General features: G+C 32.8%; 2 protein-coding genes across 4 annotated transcripts; both read left to right on the top strand.

Moving 5' to 3' along the window:
- Positions 1-5992: 5992 nt before the first annotated feature.
- LOC25501009 (4-hydroxy-tetrahydrodipicolinate synthase, chloroplastic) lies at positions 5993-9584 on the top strand. The gene is made up of 3 exons (XM_013589554.3): positions 5993-6260; positions 7708-7788; positions 8544-9584. Exons 1-3 carry the CDS (start codon positions 6193-6195, stop codon positions 9469-9471), a joined length of 1077 nt encoding a protein of 358 aa, XP_013445008.1. The 5' UTR covers positions 5993-6192; the 3' UTR covers positions 9472-9584.
- A 991-nt stretch (positions 9585-10575) lies between these two features.
- Positions 10576-12798, top strand: LOC25501008 (4-hydroxy-tetrahydrodipicolinate synthase, chloroplastic). 3 transcript variants are annotated; one of them, XM_024772492.2, is made up of 3 exons: positions 10576-10835; positions 11304-11376; positions 11671-12798. In XM_024772492.2, the coding sequence occupies exons 2-3, from the start codon at positions 11345-11347 to the stop codon at positions 12593-12595; spliced, it is 957 nt and encodes a 318-aa protein (XP_024628260.2). In that variant the 5' UTR covers positions 10576-10835; positions 11304-11344; the 3' UTR covers positions 12596-12798. The 3 variants fall into 3 exon arrangements, with proteins under 3 accessions (XP_024628260.2, XP_013445007.2, XP_024628261.2); XM_013589553.3 differs by having other exon boundaries at positions 11304-11387; XM_024772493.2 differs by lacking the exon at positions 10576-10835 and adding an exon at positions 10904-11077.
- Positions 12799-18431: the final 5633 nt, after the last annotated feature.

Genomic DNA, 18431 nt, shown 5'->3' with positions numbered 1-18431 from the left:
AATTTATATTATAATTTTTTTAAAAAAAATAGTCACAAATGTCACATGTAGCCTTAGAAAAATAAAATTAATTATACAGTCAGCACGCCATATAAGCATATATGCACAGTCAACATGCCACACAGTGTACCACGTCAGCAAATATGTACAGTCATATGGGGGAGGGGTGTTTTCCGGAAAAAAAAAAAAAAGTTTATAAGGATGCAAATCAAACCGAAAATTTTATAAGGGCGAAAATTGAAAATGACCTATATTACAGGGGTGAAAAACACTATTAACCCTTCTTTAAATTATCCACCCTTTGATTTAGACGTGTTCATAAAACTTTTAGAAGGAGAAATATTTAAAAACAAGTTTAATAACAAGAAACTACTATTCGTGGGAGGAGGGTGGGGGAGCGTGGCAGTGGCGACGTCGTTTATGGGTGTGGGAGGAGGAGTTGGTAGAGGAGTGTATGGATTTATTACTAGAGGCTATACTGTTCGTGGTGTGTATGATATGTTGACATCACAGGAACAACCTCATGTTCATCAAAATATGGAGTTAGTTTGGCATAAACAGGTTCCTCTAAAAGTTTCAATCCTTGCTTGGCAGCTATTGAGGGATCGTTTACCTACAAAATACAATTTGGCAGAGCGCAGAATTCTACCTATGGAGGCTCGGTTTTGTGTTACTGGGTGTGGGCATGTTGAAGATGTGACTCATATGTTTTTGTCTTGCCCAATTTTTGGCGCATTGTGGCCTATGGTGCGGGCTTGGCTTGGTGTCGAAGATGTAGATTCTCTTGTTATTTCAGATCATTTTATGCAATTTATTGAATATGCAGGAGGCTTGAAATTCCGTCGATCCTTATTCCATTTGATTTGGCTGCAGTGTGTTTGCGTTTTATGGAATGAAGGAAATGACGGGTTATTTAGAAACCGTCAAAGTTCTATGCCACTTTTGTTAGATAAAGTAAAATCTCATACCTTGTGGTGGTCGAAAGCTAGTAATGTGGTCTTTAATTTTGGTACACATAATTGGTGGTCGAGCCCGCTTTTATGTATGAGCATCGATTGACTTTGTTGTAATTTGACAGGATGTTGCTCTTTCCGTGATTGTTAGGCACGCCTTGTGCTTCAACAATTACGTTATTTATGATAATATAATTCATTTTTGTTTTTTTTTAAAAAAAAATTAATAACAACAACCACCTTCTGCTATCAAAAAAAAAAAATAATCAACCACCGTCTTGGGTGCATTTTCTCCACTTTCACTATTTATTTGAAATTTTTATAATAAATCAAAGTTTGTTCCAATAGCCTATTTTCAAAATACTAGTTTCTATCCCTCAAAAAAATACTATTTTCTAAACGTGTCCACATCATTAAATCATATGATAAATTTCCAAGAAATTATCAAAATAATTATAATTAGGGTTAATAGTGTTTTTCACCCCTGTAATATAGGTCATTTTCGATTTTCGCCCTTATAAAATTTCCGGTTTTATTTGCATCCTTGTAAACTTTTTTTTTCGGAAAACACCCCTCCCCCATATGACTGTACATATTTGCTGACGTGGTACAATGTATGGCATGTTGATTGTGCATATATGCTTATGTGGCGTGCTGACTGTATAATTAATTTTATTTTTTATTTTTCTAAGGCTACATGTGGCATTTGTGACTATTTTTTTTAAAAAAATTATAATATAAATTCATTTATATTAATTTAGAAATAAAATAAATTTTAAAAATTTGAAAATCAATATTTGAAAATAAAAAAATTCAGGATTTTTTTTTATACGAAAAATATTTTCCAAATTTTTTATTTTTTGTTTAAATTTGAAAATAATTTTTTTCTAAAATTTCTGGAATAAAATTTTCGAAAAAAAAAATCTGAATTTCTTCTAAATTTTTTAAAAAATTTGTATCCAGATTTTTAAAAATAAAACATTTTTCAGAATTTTTTTTTGTAGAAAAAATTTTAAACTTCTTTTTTATTTCGGGAAAAAATATGACTTTTTTTTTTAAAAATTTTGAATTTGTATTTTCTAATTTAACTTTTTTTTATTTTGAAAATTAAACTCCAGAATCATTAAAAAATTTTGAAAAATCTGCAATAAACTTTTCGAAAAAAAAAATATGAATTTCTTCTAAATATTTTAAAAAATTGTATCCAGATTTTTAAAAATCAAACATTTTCCATAATTTTTTTTTGTAGAAAAAATTTTAAAACTGTTTTTTTTTATGGAAAAAATATGACTTTTTTTTAAAACCTCGAATTTGTTTTTTCTAATTTTTTGTGATTTTTTAATATTTGAATTTAAAAAAAAAACCGAATTTTCAAAAAAATCTTATTGTTTTTATGATATTTTTAATATTTGTTTTTTTCGATTTTTAAATTTTATGGAAAAAAATCTGAATATTTTTCTGATTTTTTTTTATTTTTGAAAATTAATTTTCAAATATTTTAAAAAATAAAATCTGATGTAGACAATTAATAATAAATAAAAATTAAAAAAAAAAGCCAAGTCAACGCCACATATGCGTATTTGATGAGTTGGATGGAGGAGGAGTGTTTTCCGGAAGAAAAAAAAAAGTTTTACAAGGATGCAAATCAAACCGAAAATTTTATAGGGGCGAAAACTGGAAATGACCTATATTACAGGGGTGAAAAGCACTATTAACCCTTATAATTATTACTCTCTTCAAAATTTATTATTGGCTTATTTGCTCCAATGGTCCATTAAATAATTTCGAGTTTTCGTTTTGGTCCCACAATTAATAAAAGGTACGTTTAAGTCCCTCACTTTTTCCTCCGTCAAATAATTAAAAATTCCGTTAGTAAGAGCCCATATGACAAAAAAAAACCCAGAAAATAGGAAGTTTCTATGGTACAACCTTAAATTAAGGAGTACTGGTACATCTATTTCATAAATCAATAAGTTAACGATCATTATTATGTAATAAAGAGATAATTGTCGACTTTTATGTTTTAGAAAATATTATTTCGCAAGAAAAAACATTATTTCATTCTTTATAAGAATCATACTAATTTTTTAACATTTTATTGAAAAAAATCAATATTCACTATTATGAGTAATAAAAATTTAAAAAGTTGAATTTTGATTTGCCGACACTTTTGAGAAATAAAATATAATTATTATAATTGTAATTGATAGAAAATATATTTTTTCTAAAAAAAAAAAAAAAAAACTCGTTAAACTATTCATTTAAACATGGGTGTACCGGTACACTCAAATTTTGTGAGTCTACTGTAGAAATTGCCTAGAAAATATGCTTATTCCCTTGTGTTCTTCATCATCTTCATAGGATTCATGAAGAAAAAAAAAAACCCAGAAAGAAAAAAGTTCATCAAAAAAACAATATTCGTTCATCAACTTAACAAACAACAAACACACAACAAACAACACTCATTCATATCAACAAATACACTGCCATGGATCATCACTGCAATCAACAAACACACACAACACAAGATTCATCGTTCAGGATGATTTTTTTTTTCTTTTTCAGTTTATGTTACCCTTCACAATTGTTGTTGTTGTTGATAGAAGTTTGGTAAGTGTACCAAAAATTATCGAAGTAGTAAAATATCGTTCCCACGAAGACTGCTTTTAATCTCAACAATTCTAGTACGTTATTAAATAGGATATATAAAGGTTATTTTGATTTGCCACTAGGCAGTTGATTTGTTTGATTCCATAAAAGTAACAACTGAAAATAAAGATTGGTTGTAAAGAATAAGAGATAGATGAGATCAGGTCTTTCAAATCATCTATGTTCTCTTAATTGGTATACTGCACTTATTCTTATGAATGATTTTCTAGTTCCAAGATAGTTAACAAAATAGTCATAATCAATCCCTTGAGTTAGGACCCTCTTCTCGAACTACAACCCCTAATTTCTTAGGTAGTCTAATAATCTTTGAAGGTTTGAGCACGTTAACCTAATATCACTAACAAACGATTATCCATTCCTAGACTAACCATGTTTATTAGAACAATTCAATTAGGTTTAAGTCGAAAGTTATGGTCGGTAGTCATTCGTTCTCACTAAATCATGTTTTTATTTGATCAGGATATAAAAAGTATTAAGAACAATTGAATTGAATAAAAACTAGATTGTCGTTCACAATAAATATAGTTTCACAGCAACATGGATCCATTAGGGTCACAAAGAATCATCTCAGACATAATCTCTAAGAGATTTAGCTACTCAAAATTGAGATAATTGAGTTTACAAATAGCATAATCAATATAGGAATCCAAACATACATGAACTTGTAAAAGGTTGAAGAAATCGCCCTCCTAACTGTCTTGTAGTCTCAAAATCGCACTTTTCTCTTCTCCAATCGTAACCATTGTCTTAGGAATAGACTTCAGCTTAAATAGGCACAGAAATTCGCCCAAAATTGTGTCACGTTTTAAGTAAATCGTGACACGTTTTCCTTTGAATAACAAACAGTTGAATTAGGGTTTCCTCAAATTGTGTTACATTTTGGTCATCGTGACACATTTTCATCAATGTCGAGAGCATGTTTTGGTCTTCTCAAATCATGTCACCATTTCTGCCAATCGTGACACGTTTTGCTTCTTTTTATTTTCTTCAGTTTTTCTGCTTTTCTTGCTGCATAAGTTGTCTTGTGAACTCCAAAATGTGATCAAAATACATATAAAATTATGTAATGACGAGATGTCATCAGTTGTTCTGCTTCCAGAATCCAACCCACCACAAACAACACCTAAATTTAATTTCTTAACCAATTCATCCTAACCAGCAAACCACCAGCACCGCCCTCTCCAAACCCTCTTTCAGTCACTTTTTCTCTCTTTGTTTTCAACCCACGGCCGTCGATCTCCCTAACCACCAGCGTCCTCTCTGTCTCAACCCACCACTGTCGAACTCATCAACCACCATTGTTCTCTCCCTAGAAGCTTCCTCTCTCTCTTCCGTTTTATGGGTTTTTTATTTTCTTGGTTTGATTTGAGTTTGTTTGGGTTTCAAAAGAAACATAAAGGGAATTTGAGGGAGAAATTAGGGATCGCAGTAAAAGCAGAAAAGGGAAATTGAGAGAAGAAGAGACTGAAAGAGGGAAATTGATCAAAGGGAAAATAAATAAATAAAAAAACAATGAGATAATTGAAGAAAATTTTATGTTTGGGTTGTTATTGTTGAAGGTTGCAGAAGGAGAATGGTTAAAGTCGTGAAACGGGCGATGTGTCACTGAGTAATTTTGTCTCTTAATTTTGTCTCTTAGTGTTGACAAAAAATAAGTTCAATATTTGTTTTCTAGATTCAAATTTTTATTATTTTTATTTTGAAATTTTGGCGTATATATATTTAATTAATTTTATGTTGAATGTTTCTTTTGTAAAAGAAATTTTTGATAATGTTCCAAACATGTTTGGAAAAATCTTTAAAAATCTAATAATAATTAAATAAATTTAAATTTTAAAATTTATAAAAATAAAAAGGCAACATCCAATTTATTTATAAAGATTAAAACCAAAATCCTCAATATTTGTATTGAAGAAAAATTTAATTAATTTACCAAAAAAAAAAATTTATATAACTACTTTTTAAACATCTTTTAAAACAATCATTTTATTTCTTTTTCTAGACGAAACAACCGAGAAAGAATGAAAGAACGAGATAACGTAAAAACAGAATAAGCAACTCGTGTTTAAACACTTCGAAGGATTCGAGGAACAAGATAAAATCTAGTTGTGTTGGAGGAGAGGTCCATATTTCAAAGCGTCATTACTGTCTGCTCCATATTTAGCCAACCAATCAGCAAATAAAAACAAAATATAAATACAAGAGAGTTGAGTTATTTTAAAAAAAGTAATGATATTTGAAAAATAAGAGAGAGAAAAATAAATAAGAGAGTAAAAACATAATTTAAATACAAAAGATAAAGTTGTTCAAAAGTTGTTAAATTATGCGATCAAAATTATCTCCATATATAAATGTAATTTCTTTAAACTTATCAACTGAGTGTCACCTAATTAAATCACACCTCGATCCTCTCACCATTCCCATCATCCCACCGCCCTATTCATTCTCTGTCTGTCTCCTATTTATTCCTTCTCTTCTCCCTCCGTTTTCCCTCACTCTTCAACTCCGGATCTTCAATCGGGTCGGATCCAAATTTTCATCCGCTAATTGTTCGGAACTTCATCCAACAATGGCCATGTTGAGAGGACTAAGTTCCCGAATTTTCCGTTCACTTACCACCACTAACCTCACCTACAGGTTCTTTTCTTTCTTTATTACATAATAATAATAACAACCTCTTGCTTCATTTTATTTTCATTGATATATATCAACTTAACCGCAATTAGTTGAGATGACACGAGTCTCAGTAGTTACACAGTTACACGCCGAAGATACTCGGTTTTTATTTTTATTTTTTATTAATCAAACATGTTTCAGATGGCTTATCATTTAGTACTAGATCTTGGTTTATGTACATGCATGTATATTGCGTCATTGATTCCTTTTTAGAGCAAGGTTTCAAATGGGTTGTCTGGTCCCACTTATAGTAGCACATTGTTTTATTAAACCTTGTCGGTGAGGTTGATGATTATTAGTACGAGTATTGATTTTCTTGATAGGAACTTTATTGATTTAATTATTTTGGGTTTTAATGAAATTAACTTTTTGGTTAATTTGTTTGTTTAAATTGTTTTAAAAGATGCCATTTTTGGGGTAGACATGTTCAAATGGTTTGGTAATGCGGTTGTTTCAACAGAGGAGATTGTCTTTGTCATAACTGGGCCTATTTGATTTGGGTTGTGTTTGTTGTAATTTGGAAACAAGTTCAACTATTTGCTATGAATTGTCTCTGTCATAAGAGTAATCAATGTGCATTCATCCTTAAAACTTTACATTTTCGGCAATCTTTTTATTTTAGATTTTGTGTGAAATTCATTTCTGTGTCATCATTTTGAAAATGGGTCTTTCACCAAATAGAAATCATGGTCCACTTGATTTATGATATCCACATAAATTTTACCAAAGAGAGCTTTTTGGAGTGTCTGTTTTTAACATTTCCTGTTCTTGTATCATTAGGATTATATTTTCTTTTTTTGGTTTGAAATAAGGTTTTGTGGTGTCCTTTCTACAGTTCAATTTTTACATACAGGCAGGGGTTGAAAATGACTGTGAGACGGCATAATCAAAAAGTATTCAGAGGACTAAGATCGTAGGTAGTGTTTAGCTTAAGTTTTGTGTACCGGTACACAAATGGTTGATTACTGTTGTCGCAATGCTGCTTCAGCACCACCGCTGCAAGTAATTACTGTTTTGTGTCTGTATCAAGGTGATACACTTGACTGTGTTGACGGTTAAGTTGTCGGTTGGTCAAAGCATAATAGTAGGAGTGAATTTCATAAAAAACATAGAAGAGGTTATCTAAAATAAGAGAAGAGTGTTGGAACATGGTATTGCAGTTATAACGCAAGACATAGCCTTGAAAAGGTAAATCCTGAAAATAGTGGTTTTGGTGGCAGTTCCGAAACAGCACTGTGGCGGTGGTTATCAACCTTTTGTGTACTGGTACACAAAACTTAGGTTGTGGGTAGGGGTTGCTACACTTAACTTGGGTCCACTATGCATCAGAAAGATACGAAATATTGTTGCTATTATAATTCGAAGTTTTGTTGGCTTAATCATATTAACATCTTTTTATATGATCCAGGACCTCATACCGGAAGTCTCAACTGGCAACTGCTCTACCGAGTTTCGACCGCCCAATGAGCACCTCAGGGGTGAAAGAAAGGTGAGCTTGAATAATGAATGTTTTGTTCCTTGTTGATTTATTCTCCTTTAATTTAAGCATTATAGTTTCCTTATGCATCACTCCAGTTTTTGTAAATTATGTGTATATATGCGGGTGCCTTGTGTAGATTGGGTTGAATTGTTTGCAATCTCTGTTATGGGTAGTAGAATTTCCAGATGAGTCTTGGGAATTGATTTTCTAATCTAATTTACATTATCTCTCTCTAATCTCCACGTGATATAGTGACATGTATTTGTTTTCTTTTATCATTCACTTTGAGATTTTGTTTGGATAATACAAAGCTCATTTTTCATCTAGACCTATAACTTTGATGTGTGAAGCAATTTTATATTTTATTCGTATAATAAAGAGTAAAGGTTCAAAGTGGTCTTCGAGAAAAAACATGGAGACATATTTGGTCCCTGCATCCATAATCTCATATTGGTCAAATTAGTCATTTTCATGATAGTTTGTAGGAACGTTTGGGTCTCTATTAGGACGTGTTGATTGATCAACATTTGATATTTTGGAGGATCAAATCGACACTTTTCATTTCTTAAGAACCAATTTGCTCTCCATGATTTTCTCAGAGGATCGGTTTGAGTATTTACTCTATAATAAAACTCTACTAGTGTTCAATTGTATGTTTTGGTCTTTCAAATTTTTTTGAACACGTTTCTATAAAAATTAAGCCTTTTGTAACGGGTACTTTTTCATGGGGTATTAAGCTTTGTGTGTACTGTATGTATCTATAGGACCTCTATGGAGGAGTTGAGGAGTCTGAGAATGGTAACTGCTGTCAAGACTCCATACCTACCCAATGGCCAATTTGATCTTGATACATATGATAACTTGGTGAACATGCAAATTGAGAAAGGTGTTGAAGGTATCCTTGTTGCCGGTACAACTGGTGAAGGCTATTTAATGACCTGGGACGAACAAATAATGCTTATAGCTCACACAGTCAACTGTTTCGGCGACAAAGTTAAGGTTATTGGCAACGCCGGAAGCAACTGCACATCAGAAGCAATTACTGCAACAGAACAAGGTTTCGCTGTTGGAATGGATGCTGCAATGCATATAAATCCTTACTATGGAAAAACCTCATCAGATGGTTTGATTGCTCATTACAATAGTGTGCTTTCAATTGGCCCCGTCATCATATACAATGTACCTTCGAGGAGTTCTCATGATATTCCTCCTAGTGTAGTCGAAAAGTTGGCTGAAAACCCTAATTTGGTCGGCATCAAGGAGTGTATAGGAAATGATAGAGTGAAGATGTATACAGGTAAGGGACTTCATGTTTGGACCGGAAACGACGAAGAAAGCCATGATGCTAGATGGGAATGTGGTGCTACTGGACTTCACTCTGTTGCTGGAAACTTGATTCCCGGTTTGATGAGAAAACTCATGTTTGAAGGTAAGAATCCTACACTGAATGCAAAGTTGAAGCCTTTGTTTGATTGGCTTTTCCATGTGCCGGCACCGATTGCTTTGAACACTGCTCTTGCTCAACTTGGGGTTATTAAGCCAATTTTCAGGCTACCACATGTTCCTATCCCTGTTGAACAGAGGAGAGAGTTTGTGAATTTGGTGAAGGAAATTGGTAGAGAGCATTTTGTTGGTGAAAAAGATGTTCAAGTTCTTGATGATGATGACTTTATTGTTGTTGCTCGATATTAAGTTGAAAAACCATATGGCATTTCATATTGTCAAAATTAAGTTGACAAATAAAATAAGATTTGGTTTCTTCTGTGGCAATTTGCAATGGAAAATCTGGTTCAAATTAGTTTCGACATTTACTGAAATTAAACTGTCCCTAAGAACTAGAAGTCAATGTATGTTAGCAATTCTAGTGCAAAATGAATTAGGAACATACATTTTGATCACATCAATTTTAGTCTCATACGAAGTTCTAAGAATATCTTGGCAATAATAAACTCATAATTATTGTTTTAGTTCATAGAATAAGAAATTATAGTTTTTAGGTTAAAGTGTATTTTTAGCCCCCTAAGTTTCAAAAAGTTGAGATTTTGGTTCGGAAAAATTTAGCCCCTTAATTTTTTGCAAAACCACTGAGAAGATGCCACGTGTCTTGAAACAAGGGCCAAAATCGCAAATTTTTGTAAAGATAAATGACCAAAATATCTTATTTTCTTAAAGATAGAGGGTGAAAAGAGCATATTTTCTTAAAGATAGAGGGCAAATTTTTCATTTTTTTAATAGGGGCTAAAATCACAATTTTTTGAAACTTAGAGGCGAAAAATGTACTTTAACCTAATTTTTATTATTTTATTAAAAAAAAACAGACTGGATTATCATTAATTTTTGTTAATTAACTAATAATTTTGCAAAATTTCATAAACTTTATAATTTCTCTTTGATAGTTGGTGTTAATTTAATGGAGATGTCTATTTATTTTTTTTATTGGTAGATTGGAGATCTCTATGTTACTATCTTTGAAAGCAAAATTAATCCACCTAGTAAAAGCAAAATACAATATTGCAACTGAAGTTCTAAAACAAGATAAAAAAATTGAACTACCGAAGTTTATAACCTCCTTTCACAAAACGTAGCAGCCACTGCTTTTACCTTTATTTTAGTTGCGGTGTATTATATATTTGAAAAACTTTTATATGATAACTTACAAAACAATCATAAATAAACTAAAATAAATAATAGAGATAAAGTAAAAACATAATGCGAGTGTAAAAGAGAAAATTGTCACGAAAATGGTTGTACATGTATCATTTATCTTTTTATTATGCCGGCTAAAGTGTCAACTATTGTACTCTTATTCATTCATTCAGGTGGTATTTGGTGAGTGATCATTCTATCTTTGTATCCTGTCTCTTGTTACTGTTACTTTGACCTTTCCTTCTCCTCAAATTCATTTGAACCAAACTCTTTCATGAGCTTCAATTGTCGGTTTCTTGTCATTGATTGATTAAGCAACTGTTTTGAGTGATGAACATGCTGAAAAGTTATTGTGGTAGTAGCTGGTTCTTGAGAGGACCCAATTCACCGGTTTTACCTTTCAACAGCAGGTTAACATTTTTCATAATAATTTATTAAAGTCATAATCTCTTTGTTTATTTAGTCTGCAGTTTATGTTATTTGGTTGAAAAAAGCAAGTAGATTTTGATTTATTTAAGAGTCTAGAATATCAAGCTCGAAATTTAGATCGTTTGATCTTGATCCAACAACCATCGATGTGATGACCGCGTAAATGCGGTTAATTTGTGATTTTACTCTCCTCTGACCTTCCATTTCCCCAACTAAATACTAAGTAATGACATTGTTTACATTCTAGCCATATGATTTGTGAAAATAATGGATCATAAATAGGTTTATTAAGATTAGAAAAATGAATATTTTGATAAATTGAGAGTCCCTTCAAGAAGTCTAAGACATGTTATTGGTGCTAACGGAATCAGAAAGATACCAAATCTTGTAGTTGTAGCTATTGATCCAAACTTTGTTTAGTTTAATGATGTCAATATTTCTTTATCCAGGAACACATACTGTAAGGTTCAACCAACAGCCGCGAGACTCGATGTTCGCCTCCAGTCGAACAGCTCAGTTGCGGTAAAACATAGGTGATTTGAAATTATATATGTTTTATTCCATATGATATGAATTCATTCTCCAATTAAATTCTATAGATTCATTTGACATCATTACTATATGTTAATTTTTATAGATTCATATGATATGTTGTTTATGAATGAGTAAGTTGATATATTTTTAAATCTCTGTTGTTGGTAGAATTTCTGAATCTGAAAGAGTCTCAGAAATTAATTTACTAATCAAACATGTGACACCAAGCATCTTAACATTTCATGATAAAAATTTTAAGCTTTTGTGGTACTGTATTTACAGGAAATCGATTGACGATGTACGAAGTCTACGATTCATCACCGCCGTTAAGACTCCATACTTACCTAGTGGAAAATTAGATCTTGAATCATATGATAACTTGGTGAACATACAAATTGCAAACGGTGTTGAAGGTATTCTTGTTGCTGGCTCAACTGGTGAAGGCCAATTAATGACATGGGATGAACAGATAATGCTCATTGCTCACACAGTTAATTGTTTCGGCGACAAAGTTAAAGTTATTGGTAATGCAGGAAGCAACTGCACAAAAGAAGCGATAAACGCAACCGAGCAAGGTTTTGCTGTTGGAATGGATGCAGCACTTCATATAAACCCTTACTATGGAAAAACCTCAAATGCAGGTTTGGTTGCTCATTATAATAGTTTGCTTCCTGTAGGCCCTATCATAATATACAATGTACCTTCAAGGAGTGGTCAAGATATTCCTCCTAGTGTAATTGAAATATTGGCTCAAAATCCAAATTTTGTCGGTGTGAAAGAGTGTGTTGGAAATGAGAGGGTGAAAATGTACACAGATAAAGGAATTGTTGTGTGGAGCGTTGATAGGTTAAGCCATACAGCTAGATGGGATTGCGGGGCTGTTGGAGTTCAATCTGTTGCAAGCAATTTGGTTCCTGGCTTAATAAGGGAACTCATGTTTGGGGGTAAGAATCCTACATTGAATTCAAAGCTTATGACTTTGTTTGATTGGCTTTTTATAGAGCCAAGCCCAATTGCTTTGAACACTGCTCTTGCTCAACTTGGGGTTATCAAGCCTGTTTTCAGGCTTCCATATGTACCTCTTACTTTGGAACAAAGGGTAGGGTTTGTGAATTTGGTGAAGGAAATGGGCAGGCAACATTTCGTTGGAGAAAAAGATGTTCAAGTTCTTGAGGATGATGATTTTATCATAGTTGGTCGATATTAGTTTAGATTGCCATGCTCATGAATGTTTTAAGTTACTCTGTGTATTGTATGTTATATTGTGAAAGTTGACACAGACACCAGATGCGCTTTCAATCTGAAGTGTCAGTGTTACTTAGTTTAGTTGTTGAAGTAAAAATAAACCGGATCATGTACACAATATCACTCAGTTTTGGAATAGATCTGCTAATACATTTTGTGTGAAAATATTGTTTTTACATATTTGGAAAAGTAAACTACAGACACAAACACACACTGATACAACTATAGAGGGAAGAACTTAACCTAGGAAGATGATAGTTTTCATTCCTTGGTAGTTGGTACGACTTTTACAGATTCTATTTCTGATATGCTTAACATGACAGTTTTAACCATTCAAATTTGCTGAAACATTTTGAGGAGTTGTTTTCATTCACTAAACGGAGTGATTTTCTCCATAACTAGAAACACTTTACAGGCAAAAATATACAAGAAAATCACACTTCTATGATCTAAAATTTTACCTAAATTATTTCTAAATTTCTCTAGTAGAAGAGAGTAATTGAAAGAATTTTATTATGTAAAACATCATTGATCGATATACTTGTAATGAGTGTGTGATTCACTTAAAAGATCCAAAGTATCCTGAAAGAGATTTGCAGTTATCAATCATACGCTTTGTAATTCATTTGTGCGATCATCATCATATTCATCGTCTTCTTGTTAAAGTTATTGTTGTATTACCCGAAACAATATCGCACAATGAGGACATTGTAATGTGCATCAAACGATTATTAATATAGTAAATTACTATGACCAAGTACTTGATTCAGCATGTAAGAATTCTCTTTGACGTCTACTTAGAAGTTAGATCTATTGTTTCGGGAAATAGAAAATTCAAATATACATAAACAACCATAGAGACCAGTCTAACCAGCAAGTGGATTAGAATGCATAGTTACACGATTGAGCCTAATCTCTGCAAGTGGTCGATCCCCTGCCCCTGTTGGAGTCTGCACAACAAAAAAGTATATTATTTATTCTTTTCTCAGATGTTTAGTGAGTGTGCAAGTGCATGTTACACAAGAATTCTAGATGAGGCATTTAAGTAAACAAAATGCACAATATGACATTGATGGAAATGGCTGAAATATGGTTATATAGAATGTAATCATAATAGGCAAACATAGCCTACAAGTATGAGGTTCGCTTTGAGCTTCAACCATTGTTTAAAAACCGATTAGGATATCGAACCAACGAGACCTCTAGGTCATGGTTTGACTGCTTAAAAATGCTTGAAGCGAGACGAAATTGAACCCAAAAATAACCGAAGCATAGTAAAGGTCGATTGAAGGTTGAACAGTTCGGTTCTTAAAACATTGGCTTCAATGATTCTGAAAGTTTAAGAGGTAAATATACTAAGAAAACTCTTGGTAAAGATTAGACAAATAATTTGTCAAAAAAAAAAAAGATTAGACAAATAGTATTAGAGTGTCTTAGTATTAAATAGAAGTTTATTAGAGAATTGAGTCATCATTAGATATTAATTTGGTATGATAGAGGAGATATAACTCATGAACTTAGAGATGGAACATGAGAAGTTTTTAAGTTAAAGTAAGAGGCTTTTCTAGAAGAAGAGGTCAATTTAGATCTACAAAGGTCATTTCTTTAAGTACTATTCTAACTAAAGAGGTAAATTTTATTTAGGCTTAAATATATATTTCATCCTTGCAATTAGGGGTCGTTTAAAAATTGGTTCATGTATTCGCTAATCCTTGCAAACTAGCCTTGCAATCATTAATCATTTAAAATTTCGTCATTTGACCAAGTTAATCACTGCCACGTCACTAATTTGATGACGTGGCAATCACTGCCACACATGAAATTCCAATTTTGCCCTTAAGAAGAGGACAAAATATTGAAGAAAGAATTGGAAACCCCGGGGTAAATTGGAATTTCATGTGTGACAGTGATTGCCACGTCATTAAATTAGTGACGTGGCAGTGATTAAGTGGGGAGAGAGACGAAATTTTAAATGATTAAACAATGCAAGGGTAAATTGTCAGGATTAGCGATTACATGAACCAATTTTTAAACGATCCCTAATTGCAAGGATGAAATACATATTTAAGCCTTTTATTTATACATAGAATATAGATTTGCATGTTTACAGGATCATGATTGTACACTACATGTATTTAAGCATACATGGTATGTGGAATTTGAACATCGTTCAATTTCATTTTCTATCTGTAAGCATCATCATCGATGTATGACCATAACCACCCTTTTTTTCATATCACAAATAAAACCACAACTACCCTTTGTTTTCTTTTTTCTCCAAAAAAACAACCTGAAATGTCTCTTCCAACCATAGTAGTTTCGAACATCACACGACCTTATGCAAAATTCTCTCCAAGCGTTTGGGGGGATAGGTTCATTCAGTATGTTGACTCAGAATTAACGGTACAACCTTATGGAATGTTACATTCATTTTTTTGTTTTCTAAAATCTCTATAAATAGTTTAAGGAGACATCAACTAAGATCTTTGTGTCAATTATCCAATAGAAGTTAGGAAGGAAAGATGGTTAAGTTATTTTGGTTGTATTCAACATTTAGTTTTCTACTTTTTTTTTGCCATTATTTCCGAGGGTATAATTCTAGAACATAATTTCTAAGTAAGTGTTGAATACAACCAAAATAGCCTCGGAAATAATGCCAAAAGAAAAGTAGAAAACTAAATGTTGAATACAACCAAAATAACTTAACCATCTTTCCTTCCTAACTTCTATTGGATAATTGACACAAAGATCTTAGTTGATGTCTCCTTAAACCATTTAGAGAGATTTTAGAAAACAAAAAAATGAATGTAACATTGCATAAAGATGTACTGTTAATTCTGAGTCAGCATACTGAATGAACCTATCCCCCCAAACGCTTGGAGAGAATTTTGCATAAGGTCGTGTGATGTTCGAAACTACTATGGTTGGAAGAGACATTTCAGGTTATTTTTTTGGAGAAAAAAGAAAACAAAGGGTAGTTGTGGTTTTATTTGTGATATGAAAAAAGGGTGGTTATGGTCATATATCTATGATGATGCTTACAGATAGAAAATGAAATTGAACGTTGTTCTTATTCCATAGACCATGTATGCTTAAATACATGTAGTGCACAATCATGATCCTGTAAATATGCAAATCTATATTCTATGTGTAAATAAAATTGACCTCTTCTTTAGTTAGAATTCTACTTAAAGAAATGCTAAGGTCATAAACATGCAAATCTATATATTCTATAAATAAATAAAATTGACCTCTTCTTTAGTTAGAATTGTACTTAAAGAAATGCTAAGGTCATAAACATGCAAATCTATACTCTATATATAAATAAAATTGACCTCTTCTTTAGTTAGAATTGTACTTAAAGAAATGCTAAGGTCATAAACATGCAAATCTATACTCCATATATAAATAAAATTGACCTCTTCTTTAGTTAGAATTGTACTTAATGAAATGATAAGGTCATAAACATGGAAATCTATATTCTATATATAAATAAAATTGATCTCTTCTTTAGTTAGAATTGTACCTTAAAGAAATACCCTTTGTATATCTAAATTGACCTCTTCTTCTAGAAAAGCCTCTTACTCTCTTAAAAACTTCTCATGTTCCATCCCTTTTTAAGTTCATGAGTTATATTTCCTCTATCATACTAAATTAATATCTAATGATGACTCAATTCTCTAATAAAGTTCTATTTAAAACTCTTGATAACAATTATATGGTAAATTATTAAGCTGAATGATAAAACAATATCAATGGTTAATTAATAACTAGAGAACTCTGGATAAATATAAACCAGTTATATTTAATTAAGGACCCGAACATTCTGGATAGTTTATTAATAAGGATTATGATTGTGATACTGTGTGTTTAATGTTTAAACCAATAATAAGAATGACACAAGAGAATTATCCTGATTCACCTAAAACATATTACTTTCAGTCTCGACACTTCGTGTGAGATTTTCCACAATAGTTTGAGAAAGAGAGGGGGAGGGAGGGAGGGAGGTGATTTGATTGAGAGCAGTGTTAGGGATGAGAGGTAGTTTAGTGGGCCAGTAATGATGGTTTTCTTGCCAAAAAGTGTGTTTGGAGGAGCTAAAGCCTTTTTTGAAAAATCTTCATGATTTTATTTTTCTTCTTAAGATGGAAGTTCAGAGATCGTGAGTGTGAGCCCCAAGTGTAATTTCATACACATGAATGTGATAAGTTTTGAGAATGGCCTTTCTATTTTTTACAAGGATTTTGAATGATATTTAATTTTTCTTTCATAAAATTAAAACGATCTTCTACAAGAGGATTTGTAAAAATATTAGCTAATTTATTTTTATTGTCAACAAAATTAATTCAATTTTCTTTTTATTCGCACAATCTCTAATAAAATGGTGTATAATTTCAATATGCTTTGATCTTGAATGTTGAATGAGATTTTTTGATAAATTTATAACACTTGTATTATCTCTTACCCCCCTCAAGCCCAATTCCTCCTTGTACTTGCAGTCACCGCATAGATTGTTTTTGAAGATAAAGCATTTCAAGTTATCGTACGCCATAAACTTCCACCCCTTCGCGGATGAATCTTTCCAAGTATTCTCTAAGGATTTCCTTTTTCCCTTGGATGATGGCGTTTAGTGCCGCCATCATTTTTTGGTTGTTTCCTTCTTGTAGTTAAATGGGAAGTAAATTTTTCACATAATTCTCTCCAAGTGTCAATGCAGTTGTCTTCAAGTCCTTTGAACCAGGTCATTGTCGCCCCCTTCAAGGTCAAAACGAAGAGCTTGCACTTCACTGCTCATTTTGCCTAGTGGTAATCGAGGACGATATCAATGTGTTCTATGTGTTCGTTAGGATCAGTTGTTCCATCGTAGCCTCCAAGCTTTGGAGGTTTCTCGAAGGGAATATTCCCCTCGCCTTCTGCCGCCATGACGATGAGGTGGGGAGTCCATGCTGCTTCCGCAACAACGAAGAAAACGACTACTGCTTCCTTCGTCAGGATCCTCCAGAGCCTTGTTCTTCTTCCTTTGTGGCTTCGTTGGGACGGAGACTGCGTCATTTACCACCAACAGAGTGGAGTTTTGCTGGTTGCGTTGCACCACTTCAAGCTGTGTAGTGATATTTGTTGGGATCTTCTCCTGATTCTCTTCCACAAGCCTAAATATGTCGTTATGTTGTTGGATGAGAGGTTCGTCAAGAGTGTGTTCACATCTAGAGGTGGTGGCAGAAGATTCTTCTCCGTCGTCTGATTGCGATTTCCGTTTGGAGCGGATGGTGGTGGTCTTGTCGGAGGAGGCATCGTTGCTAAAGGAATCACATTGTCCGCGATCGTTGGAGAGGCTTCAGTGCGTTCTCATCTTGTCCTACCGGTGTGTGAACTGGAATCAAATGATCTTGCAAAGTCTGGATAGCTGAACGAACTCTTGCGACGGTGGACGTCTTGCTTTCGGTGTTTCTCTTTCGAGTTTCAGCCTTAATTTCCTGTACAAAGAAGTGTCTGTTGACTCTTACGGTGGAGGAACATGTAACCAAAAACGATTACGGCTGAAGAACGTGTAAGTGTGAAAACGGTTACGGTGGTGAATCGTTTGAATCGCATGGAATCAGTGAATGATCCCCTCCTTCTAGCGCCAATTGATCATTCTGGTGACGATTAAGGAAATCGAACATTTGTTCACAGTGATCTAATGTGGAGGATGTTGAATCATCGTTGTTGATTTCAACGCACAAGTCAGTATTGAAAGAGATGGTTATGTGGAAAAATGGCGACACTAAGTCACCCTTATATAGGCACAGAGAACACTT

This window comes from Medicago truncatula, chromosome 8 (genome assembly GCF_003473485.1).
Source record: "Medicago truncatula cultivar Jemalong A17 chromosome 8, MtrunA17r5.0-ANR, whole genome shotgun sequence".
Lineage (NCBI taxonomy): Eukaryota > Viridiplantae > Streptophyta > Magnoliopsida > Fabales > Fabaceae > Medicago > Medicago truncatula.
This window is presented reverse-complemented; position numbering and strand designations above follow the sequence as displayed.